The following is a 19,733-nucleotide window of genomic DNA, read 5'->3' as shown; positions in this document are numbered from 1 at the left end:
TGATTTCACGTTTTGCTAGTCAACATATTAATATAAACTGGAAACTAATATCTACCTCCCAATAAGGCCTTTTCCTCACTCAAAAATGATTTACAAACATCCCTGAATATCTTCTTTTAACACAGATTCAATTTAAACCCATTAATATTTAGGAGTGTGCATATTTGTACCTTCTCATATAGGAAAAGAAATCCGGCTTAAGTTAGAAATCCAGCACCTTTCTAAACTTTTGCTGTTAGAAACAAATGCTGACTATAAGAGGACAAGGAAAGATACCCTTTGAGCAATAGAATGTAAATGTCAACACATTACTGAACAATTAGGAAATGTTCGTAACACAATTTCCCTTCACACTTATTGGTGTATTGATTTTTTATACCCTAATCTAAAATACAGAATATAAAGAATATAAATTTAAACCAATAAATATATATTACATCCCTGTGTTTAAGATGCACTGGTCCACAGCCCTCCAATACTTAAATCTTAAAATACCATCAAATCATTAGAAATAACATCTTTATCAACTTTTTTTTACTATAAGAAAAAGAAATATTCCAACTGACATATAATCAGATATGTTTAAAGTCATACATTTAATTTGACAATTACATCTACACAAAGACCACCCTGGACATGTGTATTAGACCTAATTATATAACTAAAGACTATTTTATTAATTAAAACAAAGGAAGAGATTTAAGAAAAATCTCCCTAGTATGAGTAATTTTGGTTTTAGTGAGTTTTCTTGTATTTCATTCAACATTTTCCTGAATGTACCCAGATACACTTTACATTTCTTCCCTGAGGAAGAATTAACACTGTCACTTACTTTGACAAGTTTATTTAAAAAAAAAAAAAAAAAATCATACTCAAAACCATAGTGGAATCTAATTAAATAACTACACATGAAAGTAGAAAGTATTAGGTTTCAAAGGTCTCAAGCAATATGAGCCCACAAATTCTAAAATGTACTTATGAATGTGAAATCCCATATTTAATTATAGCACAAACTAATAAATCTAAACAATACAACTACCATAAAACTAAAATTCTCATTTATACAGCTATGAATTAAAAGAATATAATACCACAATCTATCATACTGTCTGACATGAAATTTTCTACCAAAATTTTAAAATGCTTCCATTAAACACTCAATACTCCAAATTCCTCTCTAGGACAAGAACTAAACCTTCTACCAAAGGAATCCAAAGACACACAAAAGCATCTGGATTATTTTACATATGAAGTATATGGAAAAAAGCCTTTCCCCAAAGTAATAAGAAACAACTTCTAGTTTCTTTCTTCTAACTTACATTTTACATTTATTTTTCTTGACTCACTCACACAGTCACAAAGAAACTCTGATATTAAAGAACTAGAGAACTTAAAGATGTCATCTGCATTAGTCAACAATCACCAAAGACTGTGACGAAGGAAAACAGAGATAAGTATTCCATATTATTGTGCACAAGCAAGCCCAAAGTTTCACTGTTTCACTAAATCACTAAATGTTAAGCATTATTTCATGAACTTAAATGAAATCTGATATATAAAGAGAAAAATATACAATAAGTGAAACTTACTTCCTATCTCACAAAGATTCTATTCCCTCTAAAATAATCCTGTGACCTTGTGGAAACAGTCCTGGGTTAAACACGTCAAGCAGATTTCTTTAGCAAATATGCCAGTACATTATTGCTCTGAGGGCATTCAATATATCTACTGTGCTCTCTAGATGTATTTTCATACAATGGTTTAAGCTGTTTGCAGAAAATCAACAGAAACCTTTAAAAATGTTTGACCTTACATGCAATTTTAAGACATTTGAGTTTTAAATTGATAGATCTTTACATCTTTTATAATGGGAAATATCAGAATACACTCTGTGAGTTAAGTGATTCTTCGACAGAGCAAATTTAACTTGATCTCCCTTTAAATGGCTACAGATTTGACACACCATTTAGAAGGTTAGAAGGAAATGGTGATTTACTTCTCTAAAGTAATACTCTTCAACAAAAATATAATCAAGTCATGTCAGTAATTTTGAATTTTCTAATAACTATGCTAAAATGGTAAAAAGTACAATTTTTAAAACATTTATTAAACATGTCAAATATTACCATTTCAATATGTAATAAGTGTGTTTAAAATTTTTATTCTTTTAAAACTTGTACTAGAGTTTCAAAATCCAGTATGCATTTCACACTCACAGCACATCTCATTTTGGACTGGCCACAACAACCCAGTCAACAGCCAGATATGGCTAGTGGCTACATTATTGGACAGTACATCTCTTAAGTAATATTTTGAGATCTGACATACCACTCTTTGTTTATACTTAGTTCACAATCACGTCTCCTTTTTGAACTGAAATAGTCGTGACTACAAATATAAGCAAAACTGTTAGTTCACTGGATAAATTAGGATCAGATCACCTTATATGAGGATCTGGTTAACACACACAATAAGAAGCAAATGGATTATGCCTTATTATGTCTCAAGCAGACTCAGAGATAGTTCTGATGAACACAAGCAAACACAATTTGCAGCAAAAGCACAAGTTAGACACCAAAACATTTTTATATCAAACCATAACACTGCCTAAATCCAGCATTCCTTCCCCTCTCATTCTCAAGCACATAACATACTTCTCAGCAAATTATTTACAATACTGCTCTCTGAATTTGATGAATTTTGCCAACCATACAGTCACCGTTCAAAAATAAATAGAACACTACATAAGATTCATGAAAAAATTATTGAGAAAAGAATTATCAACCAGCTACTTTTAATACAACTTATGCCAACTAACAATCTTAAATTATTTTGAGTTCCACTGAAATTAATTCTTCCCACAATTCCAATCCATTTACTGCTTACTAAGAATTTTCCCAAGTCATTAGGACATTTGCTTAAAATGTAAATAATTCCAACAATGCATTCTCTAGAAAAAAACAACTAAAATCATTAGCTTAGCACATAAAATTTGTCCTTAAGGCAAGTTACTGAATAAATCAAACAGAAACAACTATACCCTTGTTTACTGCATTTACATTTTGTAATACCACATTCAGCAATTTCTAAATTTGGAAGGTCAGTTCAGATTGCGCACCAGCAATAACTTTAAAGTTTAAAATTTTATAAGTTTCTACAAAATACCTGTGAATAAACATGTTCCACAGAAATACAACAGAAAAATCAGCACCATTCAAACTAATCCCAGCAAGAAGCACAAAATCAGTATATTCATAAGTCCAGAATGTATGATACATGCTAAAGAGTATTTTTCTCCCAATTTTATTTAATTCACCCAGGCAATTTTTGTTTAATGCACTTGCAAAGCTGTAAGGAAGCAAACAACTAGCTAGTCTCTTCTGCTGCACATATATACAAGGACAATACATTCATCTCCTGATATCTTTCCACAATTTGAAATCAAAACAACAAAATTTATGTCTTACCTGCAGTTAGGAGGAGGATCAAGGGTTATTTCAGCTAGCTCCTTCTGAATTCTGTTAGTGAAATGACAACAGACAAAAAGGATTTGAGATAGTCTACAGAATAACCGGGGAATTACACTGCCCTCTACCACCATGCAGTTAAATGCAAGGCTGGCTTTGCCTTCAGTAATGCTAACATGGCTGCTTCCTCTTTGTTCTCAGAGGCATAACCCAAATCCCTTAACAGAAACTTTGCAGCTTTTTTTCTCACTTGCTACTGTAAATAGGTAAGTCATTTACACCTGATTTGAGAAATAGTCCTCCACTACTACTCAACAAAGGATATAAAACCTATTTTAAAACACTTTTTACCAAAGAAATTCTCTTTTCAAGCTTATATGCAAATGAGACAAAAAAGGGAGGAGGGAAAGCTCTAGAATATTTGACAATGACTTCAAGCCACTTTTACTGTGATAAAAATTAGCAAGCTACTGCAAGAACACATTAATAATTTTCCCAATATTTTATCTGTTTTAAAAAAAGTTTAAAATTTACAAATATCTTTACCAATGAAAAACTTCCAAGGACTATTTTGGCAATCTTATTTAACCATTTGGTTTCTCTGATCTTAGGTATAGCACTTAAATTTAATAATCTTGGAGGAAAGAGGATCAGATGTATAGCCTTGAGGTAAGGAGGAAAAAGAGCATTTCTATGATTTTCTTCAAATTTAAGATGTTTTCAAAACTTGTTTAGTTTGTATTTAATATGTTACTCTCCACAAGATTATAACAAATTGAGAAGAATTTTAAATTATTTCAAAGACTGCTGCTATTCAATATAATATTCTCAAGAGAATTAGTTTGATTAATGGTACAATGGTGGTAAAAATAAAGAGTATATGAGTCACTACAAAATAACTGATCAGTTTTTATATTTTCTTTTTCCCTTAGTTGTGATCAATGAAAATCAACGAAACATCAATACTAGGTAATGTCATAAATACATTTTATGTATGATTACAAGAGTTATACTCAATACAACCACTATCACTGATGGAGTCCCATTGATGCAATCTTTTTTTTTTTTTTTTGCCATCATAGAAGTCAGCAGGAAAAAAATAATCTTTCACTAACACCCAACAAAATATTCTCCCCACTGTTTAATATTATTAGTATGTCAAGAATATCCACAAGTTTTAAGAGTAAAGAGGTACAAAGACAATGCAAGTTTTCAATAGCGAAGTGACAACTGAAATAGGTATTTTTCAGTTTTATTTGCCCTCAAAAGAACAAGAAGGGATAACTATAATTTAACTACAAAAAGTTATACCTGTTATGCAGGATTTAAAGCCTTGTCTGTAACACTAAGCAAATTTAAAATCTGCTTTTAAATACAGCCAACATCTGGCATTTGAAAAAATTTTTAAAACTTTTTTGATCATTTCCTTTCATGAAGAGTGACAGTACTGATCTCTAGAAGTGTCAATTTCATTCTAGTATGACTCATAAAAAGAAGCATCCCCAATGTACCATCTAATTCAGTTTCACCAAATTTTCCTTACCAATTCCTTAAACTGTCAGAATGAGAAAGTTCAATCTCTACTCTAGGACTCTTCCTGAAGTTACCAAAGTATAGAATAAGTTTGCTTAGAAGTATAATTTTAGTGAGGAGGTTTATAGGCCCCCTAAAGGATGACAATTCATTCAAGTACAACTGAAACTGATCATGAAGTCTTTCTGGACTACTGCTCGATGTAAAAACACAAGCATCCAATTTCTTAGAAGACAACCTGACAATGTTACCTTTTAGCACTAGTGGATAACTTAGCAGTGGTTTTGCTAGAGAGTTTGGTGTTCTTCTTCTGCTGGGTGGCAGAAGGTTTTCTTTCTTCTTGTTCTTCAGGCTCTGGAGCGGCTGGGTCTCTCTGGTCCGCATCTGAACTGCCACTGCTGGTGCTGGGGCTCTCATCATCGGACCTTTGCCTATCACTGGACATCTTGATGAAGTTATCTCTTGAAAAACTTTTAAAGAGAAAAGGGAAGAGGGGAGAAATGTTAACTTAAGAAATAAATCAACAGCATTTTCTTGTCTTAATATTAACCTAACATCATATCTTAATAAAAAGGCTTCAAAAGTGTTCACGTTTATCGTACGGCAAGGTTACTGGGGAGAGGATGAGTCTTACAACGCCAGCGTTCAGGGATTTACCGAACTCAAGTTAGAAAACCCACTCACATTTTTTTCCATTCCTTGGACAATCTATCAATTGTCTACTTTCTCAGAAGGCATGAAACAGATTTGCCAGGGAACTTAGGCAACGAGCATTAATAACATATGACAGACTGTAAATAACAGATCTCGCTGAAAACGTTAAAAAGTCACTAATAGCGTCTAAATATTTACAGGCTGACATTGGTCAGAGCTACCAAATTCCCTTTCCGAGAGGAAAACATACCCTGTTAATCGTCCATATGCTTATTTAAGGTGGCGATTCCTCCTCTATGCACGTAAAACCCTTAAACACAACACTCAGAAATTTAAAAATCAACTAACAAGCTGCCCTAGCCGTTTCCACCGCCAGCAGCGAAGATTCATCCGGCCAAGACCGAGCTGCCACCCTGGGAAAAGCAGAATCCAAACTGCACCTTCTGCAAAGCTCTCCATGCCACCAAGGTTCCTCGTTCAATTTTTACATCACGGACGGACATTTTGTCCAAAATAACGAAAAAGGGGGGAAAAGCCCGAGGAAAAACAAACAAACAAACAAAGCCCCAAGAAGTGCAACAAATTTCCGCGCCCGCGGAGGCGAGCCGCGGCCGGCGGCGGCGGCCACGCAGCTCCGCGGCCCTTTGTGGGGAGGGCCGCGCGGGGGCCGCGGGCAGCGCTCGCCGCGCCGGCCGCCAAGTGATGCGAGCAGCCGGCCGGCCCCGCCGCGGCTCGCGGACACCGGCGGCGCGGGCGCCCGGCGCGAACAAAGCTGCCGCCCCCGCCCCCTCCCCCACCGCCGCCGCCGCCCCGGCCGCCCCCCACGCGGCCCCCCGGCCCCGCCGCCTTACCTCGGCCGCCCGCCCGGCCCGCTCGCGCGCCGCTACGGTGTGGGGGAGGGAGAGAGAAAAAAACCCTTCCTTAAGGAAATGGAGGCAGCTGGGGGGGGGAAAGGGGGGGGAGGGAAAAAAAGAAGCCGAGGAGGCTCTGGCCGGGGAGTGTGGAACATTGAAAGTCGGAGGGGGTTGTGCAGTGCCGGGCTCCGGCCGGAGGGTGGCGCCGCCCAGCGCCTTCGGAAAAAAGGGGGGGTGGGAGCTCGGCTGGGCGAGGGCGCGAGCTCCCGGCGAGGCGGAGGGGACGCGGGAGACCCCCGCGCGCTGTGGCCTCCCGCCGCCGCCGCCCGGCTCGGCTCCTCCCGGCCGCGCAGTCAGCAAGTTCCGAGGCGAGCGCGGGGGGAGGGGCGGGCGCGGCGGCGGCGCGCGTGCTCGCTGCTTGCCTGGCGGAGGGGCGCGCGCCGCCGGCGCCCGGCGGGCGCGAGCTGCTCCCGCGCGCTCCCGCGCGCGCTCTCCGCGCCTCCTTTCACCCGGGGGGCGCACGCGTCCGCCCGCGCGCGGCCAGGACAAAGAGCGCGGCGGGGACCCGGCGGGCTGGCCCCTGCGCCCTTGGCCGCGGAGCCGGTGCAGGAGAAGGCGGGGGCGCGGGCGCCGTCTCGCGGGGCCGCTGTGCCGCGGGGTGGCTTCCGGCCTGGGCCCGCCTCCGGGGCGAGGCTGCCCATTGGACTACCCGCCCCTGAAGGCTGGCTGCATTCCCTGTGCCTGCGGTGAGGCCGCGGTGCACGCCTGGGCCCCCCACAACTGGCAAGGGGCCCTGGGCGTGTGGTTCGGAGACCCTGGCTGTCCTGGGAGACTGGGGACTAATGGGTGTTGCTGAGGAGGCCAGGCACACAGGCTGAGGAAAACTACCCCAGACCCCTCATGTGAGCTAGAGGAAGGGGCAGGGTAGGTCGTCGGCTTGAAGGAAGGTAAAAAGGATTTTGAGACGAGGGGACTGGCCTCTGCTTATCTTTGGCTCCCAGACTGCAACTGTCGCTGCAAAGGGGACTGCCCTTCGGATGCATTGAAACTTAAAAATCCAGAACAGTTTTTTAAAATGTCCCGCCCAAGATTTTAAGAAGTGGAGGCGGAGAATTTGGGGGGCTACAACCTGACAGGACAGTTAGCCCTGCACTCGAAACGTCAGGGCAGGCGTGATTCTGGGTCACAACGTCCACAGAGAAAAGGCTTTAATGCGGATACTAAAGGTTAGAATCGTTCCATCATCCTTTTTGCAGAATCTTCAGGTGGGCTCCAAAGTTTTTGCCCCAGGCACAAAGTAGATGGAAGTACGAAAACTTCCTGTTTGCAGCCCAGTTCTCCAGCTCCTGAGAACTTGTTCCAGTGATAGAGCCTCAAAGGAATTTGTGGATTCCTCTCCCACAAGTATCCAGGGGCAGGGGTGCTGGGAGAATGAGACACACACAGAGGAAGTGAGAATGGCAGTCATGATAAATGAACAGTTAAGGGAAAGAAGAAAAGACTGAGCCAACATACTATTTTTTCCTTCAAATAGAAAAGTTTTGGTAAAGGGTTGGTCACAACTCTAAATAATAAGTTACATTTCTGTAGCTTTCAAGAGGGAAAATCATTCAGTGAAGATTACTGGGGGTATAGGCTGCTAAATGCTAGACGCGCCAACTTCATTCATTCAGTTACTGTGATCTAAAACCAGATCTCTACTTCTGCTAGGAGTTCCAAGCCCAAAGTGAAACAGATTATTAAAGTTCATCAGGTTGATAAGAAGGAAGGATATTCCACTCAGAATGAATAGGAAGAAAGCCTCTTGTGTCTCAAGAAAGAGTATGATCTGTGTGTGGGCAAACATTTTGATTTGGATGGATTAAAGGGTACTTTGTGGGAAGAGTTTAGTGGTGAAAGCATAAGCAGAGGATTCCCCCTACTTTACACCATGTGATACCACAGCAACAGCCAGCTAATCTGGAGTTTGGGCATTGCTTTATTTGGAATGGGAAGCCGTTCTGTGTGATAAAGGTAATGTTTTAGTCAGCTTTTTTGCTGCTGTAACTAAAAGATCTGACCAGTACAATTTTAGGGGAGGAAAATTTTATTTGGAAGCTCACGATTTCAAAGGTCTCAGTCCATGGACAGCAGACTCCATTCCTAGGGACTTGAGTTGAGGCTGAACATCATGGTGGAGTGTGTGGTAGAGGGAAGCAGTTCACATAATGATCAGAAGGCTGAGAGAGATCTCCAGTCCCCGGAAACAAAATATATACCTCATAACCGCCCCCCCCCCCCAATCATTTCCTCCAGCCACACCCCACCTGCCTCCAGTTACCACTCAATTAATCCCATCAGGTATTAATCCACTGGTTAGGTAAAGGCTCTAACCCAATCATTTCTCCTCCAAACCTTCTTACATTGTCTCATGTGAGCTTTTGGGTGACACCGCATCTAAACCATAACAGGTGAATTATTTTAGGAAATTTACTGTCATAGAATTAGCCTGAAGACCCCAAAAACCAAATGCTGGTTAGAATTTGAGTGGGGTCAGGAGACTGGGAAATAAAGATATTTAGTTATGTTTTAGTAGAATCTTTTATAGAAGAAACAGTATAGAAGAAAAGTAAGAGAACTGGATTCTAATCCTCATTCTTACAAATTTTTGTGACTTCATACAAGTTAGATGTTCTAACTTAATTTTTCTTGTATGCAAAAGAGCATATAAAAGGTTGTAAGTCTTCTCTTGCTTAGAAATTCCATAATTGATTCTCTGGTGAGTTTGGAGTCAAGGAATTCCACTTCAACAGACTATTTAGGAACTACTAAATGTTTAGGACATTGGAGTGAAAAATGGGCAATACTCTTACCAAGTTCAACATGTAGGGGAGCAGCCAGAAAATAGACGGCAGAATGAGACGTGCTGCATTAAAGGAGTAAACACAATGAGTGCAGCATTATTAACTATCATTTAATAACTAGTAATTGGAACTATTAATGTAACTTGGAACTTGGCATGGAGTTATTGATCTAAAGAAATTAGCACTGGACTAAACCTGGAAGGATCAAGAGGCCTAGTGATAATGTAGATAATATAGATAACGTTTTTGGCAAAATACCTGGAACTTGTTCAATAAGTAATATTTTCCATATTGCTGAAGTTACCATAGAGACAGAGTAGACCCATAAGTTTAGGGAAAAGAGTGGCCTACTCTACAATATTAATTTCCCAGCTACCTCCATTCAGCTGACTACAGGGGTTGTTCAAATGATTCTTTCTAGTGTACAACTCTCCTTTAAAGTTACATACTACCTTGATCAGAATCAAGAAACACTAGAATTGTTTCTAGTGTGAAGTTCCTCCTCACAGGACACCTTGCTTTGTACTTATTTTATCTCTTATTTTTGCTGTCTATTCTGGAAATCAAGGATCATGTTCTGTATTCACTTCCAGGAGCATATAAATTTAACCTAATGCAAATTATTCCATAAAATAGATAATAAAAATTGTCCCATAGGGCTCCTCAAGATAGTACCACAAAGCTGACACTAGCTACCACAAGAAAATTGTTCCTTCTCCATCTCTCTTTTTTTTTTTTTTTTTTACTTCTTGTTAGGGAACAACAACCCTGAGAGGACCCTGTACCTAATTGCAACCAATATTACCATAAGTACCTCCTCTCCTCTTTCTTTTCCACCAAATGTTATGATCAAAAAGGACATTCCTTTAGTATAAGGACAGACAAGTTGGACTTGACACCTGTCTACTTTGGGAGATGTTTTTTTTCCTGAGCATTTCGATGAATCTGAGTGTTACCCAGTTATAGGGAGTGGAGGGTACACACACACACACACACGCACACACAAACACACATGAATATGTATCATCATATATGGTAAGCTGCTGAAGGATTTTCTAAATTGAGTATATAAGCTAGCATGAGGCTTACAGATCAAAACTCACCCTCAATGACCAGCAATATACTTTGCACATAACAGACATACAATAAAAACATTATTTTATTAATTTTAGGGCTTTTGTTTGTTTCCTGCCATGCAATAACTTTTCTCAGTGTCTCTTCATTTTACCCCTTTCTTCTTTTTCTGACTGTTTCTGATGCTTTCCAATTGTTTGTATCCTCCTGGCTACAAAGGTTTCTATTTCTACCCCTAAAAACTGGACTAGTTTAGTAGGAAAGAATTTCTTGTTCCAGCTTTAGTTTATAGAGCCGAATTTGTCATTGTTAGTCCCGGTGTCTTTGGACCTCCTAAGTCCAATGCACTGCTTAACATCTCAGTGAGCCTCCTTGGTGTCTTGTGTGAAAACCGGCTAGATGACAGACCAGGGACTGGATTCTGGGGGTGGGAAGATTCAAGAGCCTTGGTCTGACTTCTACTAACTCAGTGACCATTTCTGGCTTTTCTTCTTTGCAATAACTCTGAGGGAGGCTAAATATGAAAAGGGCTCATGTTTTTATTTTATAAAGAACTCATACACATAAGCTAGGCACAGTGATATACACTTTTTATCCCAATGTCTGGGGAGACAGAGGCAGGAGAACTGCAAATTCTATGCCACCCTCAACAACTTAGCAAGATCCTGTCTAAAACTAAAAAATAAATAAATAAAAAGGAATGGGCTGTAGCTCAGTGCTAACATGCCCTGGGTTCAATCCCCAGTACAAAAAAGAGAAAAAGAACATGAACATCATAGCAAACATGAAACAAACAACATGAGCATCATAGCAGTGCAAAAGACATAAACAGAACTGTTTAAAAAAAAATAATTTTACTCATTAAAAAAATTTCAGCCTTGCTAGTTATCAAAAAAGTGAGATGCCTATCACAATAATAAAAACAATTTGTAGTGATTATAATCATTGCCAGCAAATTGCTTAAGAACAAAACAGCAAAACTTTTTGTTCCAGAGGCAGCGAAAGTTGGTACAACCCTATTGAAAAGCAATTTGGAAGTGTTATCAAGAACCTTAAATATAGTCATACCTTTCACCAAATTTCCCCATTTTAAGAAATTTAACTTAAAGGGACCTTCAAAGTGTGGGAAAAATTAAGAGTGAAAAATTGAAAATGTCTAACCATAGAAAAATGATTATACCAACTGATTCACCCATACCATGAAAGTTGAAGTTATTAAAATAAAATGTATGATGAGTAGGCATAAACACAAAAACATATTGTGATAAAATGTTAATGAGGGCAGAATTTTGTCTATTTTCTTTTGCTGTGAAACCAGAATCTAATAAGACTAAAACACAAAGTAAGTGCTTAACAAATATTTTTCCAATGAATACACTTATAGTTTTATACCAACAAAGGAAAAATAATCTGAAAAGAAAATACTCCAAGCAGGGCACAATGGCACATACCTATAATCCCAGTGACTCAGGAGGCTGAGGCAGGAGAATCACGAGTTCAAATCCAATCTCATCAACTTAGTAAGGCCCTAAGCAACTTAGCAAGACCCTGTCTCAAAACAAAAAAATAAAAAGGGCTGGGGGTGTGGCTCAGTGATTAAGTCCCTCTGGGTTTAATCCTTGTACCCAAAAGAAAAAATACTCCAAAAGGTTAGACATACTTCTATTTTAGAATGACTGTGAATAACCTATTTCTTCTGTTCAATATTTTTTTAGTTTTCTTTAATGAACAAGTACTACTTTTACAAAGGGGGGAAAAGGAATAAATGCAGAGGTATAGACTTAATGAAAATAAATGCTGTTTTGTTCCAACAGTTTTTAAAATTAAGTTCTTTAATGATTTAAAAGAAAAGATGAAATTTCAAGCAAACTCTTTTGAAGTTGTCAAAATGTTAAAGTTGATACAAGAAAAAATAAAGAACATACTTTAAATCCTGAAAAAAACCATAAGGAGATTCCACATTAACTAAAATAATAAACTCTGGAAAATAAGTAACCAAGAATTAGATAATTTAATACATAATAAGTAACATTTAATATAAAACAGAAAAAAATAAGGTTATGCAATTAATGATATTGAGGTAACTAGTCACCAGTGTGGAAAAAGATTACTTAGAATTATACCTTTTATCATACATCAACATAAATTACAGATGAGTTAAGTTTTTAAAAAGTCATTTCATAGGAAAATTGGAATAATTTGAGTGCTTAATGTAAATAGAGAGTAGTTATGGTATGTTATGCTACAAAGCAATAGAAAAATGATCAAAGGAACAAACATGTATTTGTTCAGTATAAAAACTGCATCCTCAGTATGCCTTCCCCTACATATACATGTACCAACTTGAAATGACAGATTTGAGAAAAGGGTTTATACTATGAAAAACAATTAGTATATATTACATATAGTTCTGAATAGGCTTATAGTAATATCAAAACATTGTAGGTAGTTAAAGAATGTGTTAGAAATTCAAGGTTATTAAAGTGTATATAAAATACTCATCTATGCCTTAAAATTTAAGAAGTATATATTAAAATGAGGTAGTATATTTTTGCTCATAAAATTTACAAATTGAAAAACTGTGTAATGCCAAATACCTGTGAGACAATTATGAGAAGGGCACTTTCCTATATTGCTAGTGGCATTGTAAATTGATATAACATTTTTGGAAAGCAATTTGGCAATGGGTTTCAAACATCATAAAAATATTCCTACCCTTTAACCTAGTAATTCTACTTCTGGGAATCTATCCTAAGGAAATAATCCAAAATATTTTAAAATGCCATATACCTGACAATATTTATCTCAGTATAATTTATGCTATATAAAAAAGTAAACCACTCAAACTGTCCAACATACAGGCTATGCTTTAGTAAATTATGATTCATTCACTTGATAGACTATGATATATGAATATAAAATGATGAATATCATAACTATCATTTTTCATCAATTCCTCCTTGTTGATGAATTCTTTTCTGTAAGATCAGCGAATGTCCTACTTAGTTAATAAGACTAACAAAAGATGTTATACATCATTTTTAAATTATATTTTAACTTAATGTCACTTAAATTTGTCTGAGTTGCTTTAAGGTATCTCATTTGTAAAATTGGATTAATGTATGCTTCTGCTTCAGAAAACAAAATTGTAAATACAATGATTTTGTGGGAAAAAACATAATATAGATTTGCTTGTGATCCTGGCTACCTTTTTTATACTGCACAAATGGTTATCTCATTGGAAAATAGTCAATAAGGAGCAATGTGCTTTCATTTGGAGCTGCAAATAAAATAGTTCAGTTTGACAAAACGAACAAATTTACATTTCAGCAAATGTCTTTATAAATAAGAACAAAGAAACTAAATACATTTAAAATGTGATGTGTTTATGTCAAAAGGAATACTTTTTTCAAGTTTGTTCTAGAAATGCATCATAATTTATAAAATCTCTCAGAGGGATGTCTAGTAAAATGCTAAGTTGCATATGATCTTAATTTGCCTGGATTGTAATATCCAAAAATAACTCAGAGAAAGTGAACAACACAAGGTGGGTTAAAACAAAAGTGATAAATAACTCTTAGTAAGAATATACTCAGTATGTGTGAGCTGAGGTAAGGAAAAAATCCAACGTGGGCTTACCATCTAATGAATATTTAGTTCTGAAACGTGTAAGCCAAAAGAGAATGTTGAAGCACTAGACTCTTTTAACCAAGGAAACTGAGGAACTGAGACACTAAAAGACTTCCCTAAAGTTCTAACAGTAGCTCCTTTGGACAGAATTTTGGAATCCATTCCACTATACTGTTATCTCCACCATGGCATAGAGTCCAGTCTCCCAAGTCATCAGTTTATAGAGAGGTTGTCAATTTGGATGTCATCAGGAAGTTCTTGGAAATCTTAATAGTCTTTTCTCTACCTTGTCCAAAAGTGTGAAAGAGAACATTTCTGATATGGTAGTAAAATTTGGTAATACTCTTATAATCATTCATAATATCCTATTTATTTTTGATAATACTTATCACAGTTCCGTAAGTCAATACTTGTGTAATTATTTCTTTAATATTTTTCTCCTTTAACTAGAATGAAGAAAGGGTCCATATCTCATTTTTGTACCTATGACAGTACCTAGCATAAAATATTTAGTGAATAATTCCTGATGATGACTGAGTTACCTTCACATTGAAAGCTAACAGAATTCCTTCTGTTACAGAAAAGCAAGAAGAAAAATGGTCTTTTCTCATTGCCTATTATATTTATGGAAACAATTTTCATGAAAGGTACCAAAGGGCAAGCATACAGGAAATGAAAGTACCTAGAGAAATTAAAGAACAATAGATTTGTACATTTGAATAAATTAAGGGTGTTTGGTATATTAACCTAACCTCTGAAATAAATGTCAGGGAGAACAATGACCACATTTTCTCTTCACACTTCTAATAGAACCATGCTCAGAGAATGAATATTGGGCTACGAGCTTATTCTATTTTCTAAAAATACGGTGGGGCAACAAAATTTTCCTAACCTACTTAATAAAATGTCTGCCCAGATGAGATCAAGTTATGTGATCTATAAGCTAAATGCTGGCAATTAAGATTAAAATCAGTTAACCCCAGTCAATCTCAGACTCATTTGGAAGAAGGATTTAAAGGTATTGATGGAGAATAAAGCCATTACTTATTTGAACCAATTTTCTCCACTGTCATCTTGGGTTCTAGTTCTGGTTGTAATGCTTTAGTCTTCTTTGATTGGAAAAATGAAGAAGTTGGAGGTCCTTTCCAATTCTGAAATCCCAACAATTTATGTTCTTGTTTAAATGAACATTATTGAACAAACTGAATTAACTAACATGGTTGGTAGCCTTTTTTTTTTTTTTTAATTTGTTTTAAACACTAATAGTGCTTAAAGGCCAGACTTATGCCAGCAGTGATGTAAGGTCATATGTGTCTACATGAATTGCTTACCTATTAAATTCAGCTTGGCTTTACATTTTTTAATGTCTTTCTTCTATAAAGGATACCATAATTAGCCATCCCCTTTCCTTCTGTTATTCTCGCTATTGAATATATCTGTGTCCAAACCAACTATCAATTTAAATAGGAAAATGAATACTGGTAATTCTAGTTGTTTGGGTTTTGTAAAGAAAATAATTGATATCATTATTCATTTTTAATAAGGTTGTTTATATCAGGCAAGATTTCTACTTCCTGATCTGATTAATTCTAAACTTTATTTTTTTTTCTTGTCCTTAGAAAAATATCCTTTAAAAAAAAATCTGTGACTTACATTATGGCCATTGCTTGCTTACTCATACACACACACACATACACACAACTGATTTAAGAAATATAATTATTCACATATGTAGCACTTTATTTTTTCATTTAAAAAATTAAACAAATGACTTTTAAGGGGCTAGAGGGATATGTGCCAAACAAGATATACTACCATTTCCGCTCTGAAGGGCTTGTAATCTCAGAGGATAGTTAAAGAGGGAGATCCTCAAAGTCCTAAAAGAGGAGCTTCCCACCTAAAACAAACAAACAAACAATGGCAGAATTTCATCCACCCATTCTTTATATAATAAGCAGCCCCTTAGAATTGTGTTTTTACTGACCTCAAATACATTAGAGGGAAGGCCAGAAGATGTAAAAGGCAGCTTTATATAGTTATTCAATAAACAAATTGAGTACCTATTCAAAAATGTGAAAACTATTTTTGAATGTTGGTGACATGTCCTCCCGAACACACATATGCGTGTGCGAGCACACACACACACACACAGAAGGCTCTGAAGAAGTAAGCACTGGTTGAGTAGATGGAAAACAGTTCTATCTTAGGATAATTATATGGTTAAAAAGCAGCAGTTGAATTATTTTTCGCATTGTGGTAAGTTATCCTTTTTTAAAAAAGAAGATTAGAATTCAGAAATCAACCTTCCAGCTGAGATGTTGGGCTCTCTCACCCACTCCCTGCCATCACTATCCCATCACCATTGCCTCGCACTCTGCTGGAACTCAGTAAATATTTGTTGAATAAATATAGCAAAAACTTCTGTAGCACTTACTTTTATGCTCTATTTTACATACATTGACTCATGTAAATATACTGTTGTTACATGTTCATGTTCTAGACAAGGAAACTGAGACAGAAAGAAAGCAACATGCATGAGGTCACGTGACTAATAAATGATGAACTTTGACCCTGGAACCCAATACTCTTGGCTATTATGCTGTGCCACCTCTGAAGAAAGAAGTGACATTCCAAGTGAAGGGATGGAAAGGAGGAGAAGGAACTAATAGCATCATTGGCCCTATAGTTGGCAAGGAAAAGATTGGGACCTCTGGAAGAGGCTGGGGATGTTGACAGCCAGTGAAGAATGAATAAGTGCTGTGGTTTCTGGAGACCACAGGGATACTTTGGAATAGTCTTTGGATTGTGGGGTTAACAGAGACTGTCCGATAAGGAGAAGCAGTAAGGAAGCTCCAGTAAAAATTAAAAATGACGGTGGTCCTTCTGGGCATTTTTTTCTTCTACCAATCTCTGTCTAGTTCATTCTCTGCCTTTATGCCATTTTGTTTTCCCTTCTCTCTACTATCCCTTTTAGCCTGTTACAATGTTGACCTAAATTTTAAATTATTGTATTTGTTAAATCAAATATATATAACATCCTACTCTCTCTCTCTCCACTTCCATTAAAAGAAAACAGCTGAAGTTATTTCAAAATCGTTCCTTACTGGTGTGGAACAAGTCAGTGGCTCTTAACAGAATAAAAGTCTTCCAAAGGGGAATAATTCTTAAAAAGTAAGAGATTATGAAAAGTAAACTGTGGTACTTTGGCATTTCAGGATTAGAAAAAAAATGGTTAAATATTAAATAATAAGTGTTTCTTATTGAAATCTAAATTGCTTTACATTTAAAAATATCCCCAAATTAGAATTTTTTTAAATAATAGTTTTGGTTGTCCATGGTCCTTTATTTTATGTATTTATATGTGGTGCTGAGAATCAAACCCAGTGTCTCACACATGCTAGACAAGCACTCTACCACTGAGCCACAGCCCAGTCCCCAAAAATTAGAATTTAGGAACATTTAACATTAATTAGACTCTTCACTTCTTAACGGGAACAAGAAGTTCATGTGTGCCTAATGCAGGTTGAAGAATAGTTTATAGAATTATGAAATTGCTTACTCTCTGTAAAGAACATAAGATACTAATAAATTATAACTGTGCATTAACTATGTGAGTATATAAAAATATTGGTCATTTAAGGTTGTTGTCTGGGGAAAATTCCAAGCATCAACTGGCAATCTGTGCCTAGTCTGGTGTAAATAATATTTGAATAACAACTCAATCTGAGTATAATTATTCTAGTAAAGTTTGTATATATATGTCTGCATACACATACATGTATATGTGTGTGCACAAGTAGTCAGTTTGCTACAAAAACATGCACCTGCTTACTAAAGACACTGCAAACGAGGATCGCAATTGGAGGATTGAGACTGCAAATGAGGATCACGATTGGAGGATTAGCAACCACAAAACTTGATGAACTCACCTAAGTTGTGTGTTGCAAATATCAAATAATTAAAACAGCTATCAGGGACTGATATCAGGAGCATATGCACAGGCTCTGTGTTGCCTGAGCTAAGTAACTACAGTGTGTTTTAATGTAGTATGTGTGATACAAAATACAAACAAAGGGATCCCATTATAAGAGATTGATTGGGGGTGAGGGAAGGTGATATGATATTCATCTCTGTACAGCTTCTTAAAACTGATTTATTGCAGTGGCTTGTGGAAGTAACAGATGTTTATTTGAATGAATATTCATTTGCTAACATCAAGTCCCAGTAGATGACTCTTTCCTCTTAAGAGGTCATATTTTCCTCTTATGCAGTGTTTACTATTGCAGTTGCCAATTGTCTATTTAGAGGACATAACATTAAGGAGATATGTAAAGTGAAGTACTGAAGGATAATGATGTAGAATCTGAACCAGAGGTAAATATGCTAATTAGAAACAGCAATAATGCCAGATATAAACATCATAGTGACTTACCTTATATTTCCTGACAGCATGATGATCACTTCTCATCAACCAATCATGAATTCTCTGTTAAATTACCTTATTAGCACACTGCTTGAGCTATAAAAACATTTATTTAAGATAAGAAAGAGCATTACCAGGCTGGTGATGTGGCTCAGTGGTAGAACAATTATCTAGCATGCATGAGGCCCTGGGATTGATTCCTCAGCATTGCAAAAAAAAAAAAAAAAAAAAAAAAAGGAAAAGGAAAGAAAGAACATTACTAAGAAGTGAAGTGACTTCTTTAACCATAGAACCCAAATGAAGAATGTTGTGAATAATCTTTAAAAGTTATAAAATTCTATATTGAATAGAAATTATCATCATTTGGAAGCCTGTCTGCATTTCTACACTTGTACATAATATCTCTTTCTCCCATGTATACTTTTCAAGCAAACAGCAACAGAAGAACTACAAATAGCTCTTTCTGCTTCCTGAGGGTGTGAGCTGCTTCCTTCTGCCACACCTCTGCCATGATGTTCTGCCTCACCTCCAGTCCCAAGGAATGAAACCAGCCTTCTGTGGATTAAGACCTCTGAAACTGACCCGCCAACATGGGCCGCGTTTGCACCAAAACTGTGAAGAAGGCAGCCGGGGTTCTCATGGAGAAGTACTACACCCGCCTGGGCGACGACTTCCATACCAACAAGCGCGTGTGCGAGGAGATCGCCATTATTCCCAGCAAGAAACTCCGCAACAAGATCGCAGGGTATGTCACACATCTGATGAAGGGGATTCAGAGAGGCCCTGTGAGAGGCATCTCCATTAAGCTGCAGGAAGAGGAGAGAGAAAGGAGAGATAATTATGTTCCTGAGGTCTCTGCCTTGGATCAGGAGATCATTGAAGTAAATCCTGACACTAAGGAAATGCTGAAGTTTTTGAACTTCGGCAGTCTCTCCAACTTGCAGGTCACTCAGCCTACTGCGGGGATGAATTTCAATACGCCACGTGGAGCTGTCTGAATCTTTCTGCTATGCTGTAATATTTTCAATAAACCTGGGACCAAAAAAAAAAAAAAAGACATTACCACCACTAGAGGAATGCTAAAGACTTTACCCAGAGACACTGAGAAAGATGGCCGGAGGGCTGGAGGGCATCTCAGGAGCTGGCAAGACCACCCCTCTCTCAAGCCCCAGGGAGGAAAGGTGAAAATTCTCTTGAGAAGAGACCAGTGGGGCACCCTTCTTGCACGAGGGGGTCTAGGAAGTTTTTTTCAACG

At 37.4% G+C, this 19,733-nt stretch overlaps 2 protein-coding genes across 6 annotated transcripts in view; one reads left to right on the top strand and one right to left on the bottom strand.

Moving 5' to 3' along the window:
• Nucleotides 1–7,112, bottom strand: part of UBE2E3 (ubiquitin conjugating enzyme E2 E3) — an 87,596-nt gene extending 80,484 nt beyond the window's left edge. Inside the window, exons 1-4 of one of the 5 annotated variants that reach the window (XM_079134441.1) lie at nucleotides 6,506–6,892; nucleotides 5,905–6,067; nucleotides 5,252–5,470; nucleotides 3,468–3,518 (exon numbers count right to left, since the gene is read on the bottom strand). In XM_079134441.1, coding sequence (XP_078990567.1) covers nucleotides 3,468–3,518; nucleotides 5,252–5,445 — 245 coding nt within the window. In that variant the 5' untranslated portion in view covers nucleotides 5,446–5,470; nucleotides 5,905–6,067; nucleotides 6,506–6,892. Of the gene's footprint in view, nucleotides 1–3,467; nucleotides 3,519–5,251; nucleotides 5,471–5,904; nucleotides 6,353–6,505; nucleotides 6,893–6,930 lie in introns of those variants that run through there. The other 4 variants (XM_079134443.1, XM_079134442.1, XM_079134439.1 and 1 more) reach the window with 4 other exon arrangements.
• Nucleotides 7,113–19,063: 11,951 nt separating this feature from the next.
• On the top strand, nucleotides 19,064–19,509 carry LOC306657029 (small ribosomal subunit protein eS17-like). The gene has a single exon (XM_079132683.1). It carries the CDS (start codon nucleotides 19,069–19,071, stop codon nucleotides 19,474–19,476), a length of 408 nt encoding a protein of 135 aa, XP_078988809.1. The 5' UTR covers nucleotides 19,064–19,068; the 3' UTR covers nucleotides 19,477–19,509.
• Nucleotides 19,510–19,733: the final 224 nt, after the last annotated feature.

This window comes from Sciurus vulgaris (genome assembly GCF_902686455.1).
Source record: "Sciurus vulgaris genome assembly, chromosome: 3".
Lineage (NCBI taxonomy): Eukaryota > Metazoa > Chordata > Mammalia > Rodentia > Sciuridae > Sciurus > Sciurus vulgaris.
The sequence above is the reverse complement of the archived record's forward strand: the minus strand, read 5'-3'. Positions and strand labels throughout refer to the sequence as shown.

What these genes read in the sequence shown, in the direction of transcription:
- LOC306657029 (XM_079132683.1), top strand. Translation starts at nt 19,069, where the DNA reads ATGGGCCGCGTTTGCACCAAAACTGTGAAGAAGGCAGCCGGGGTTCTC.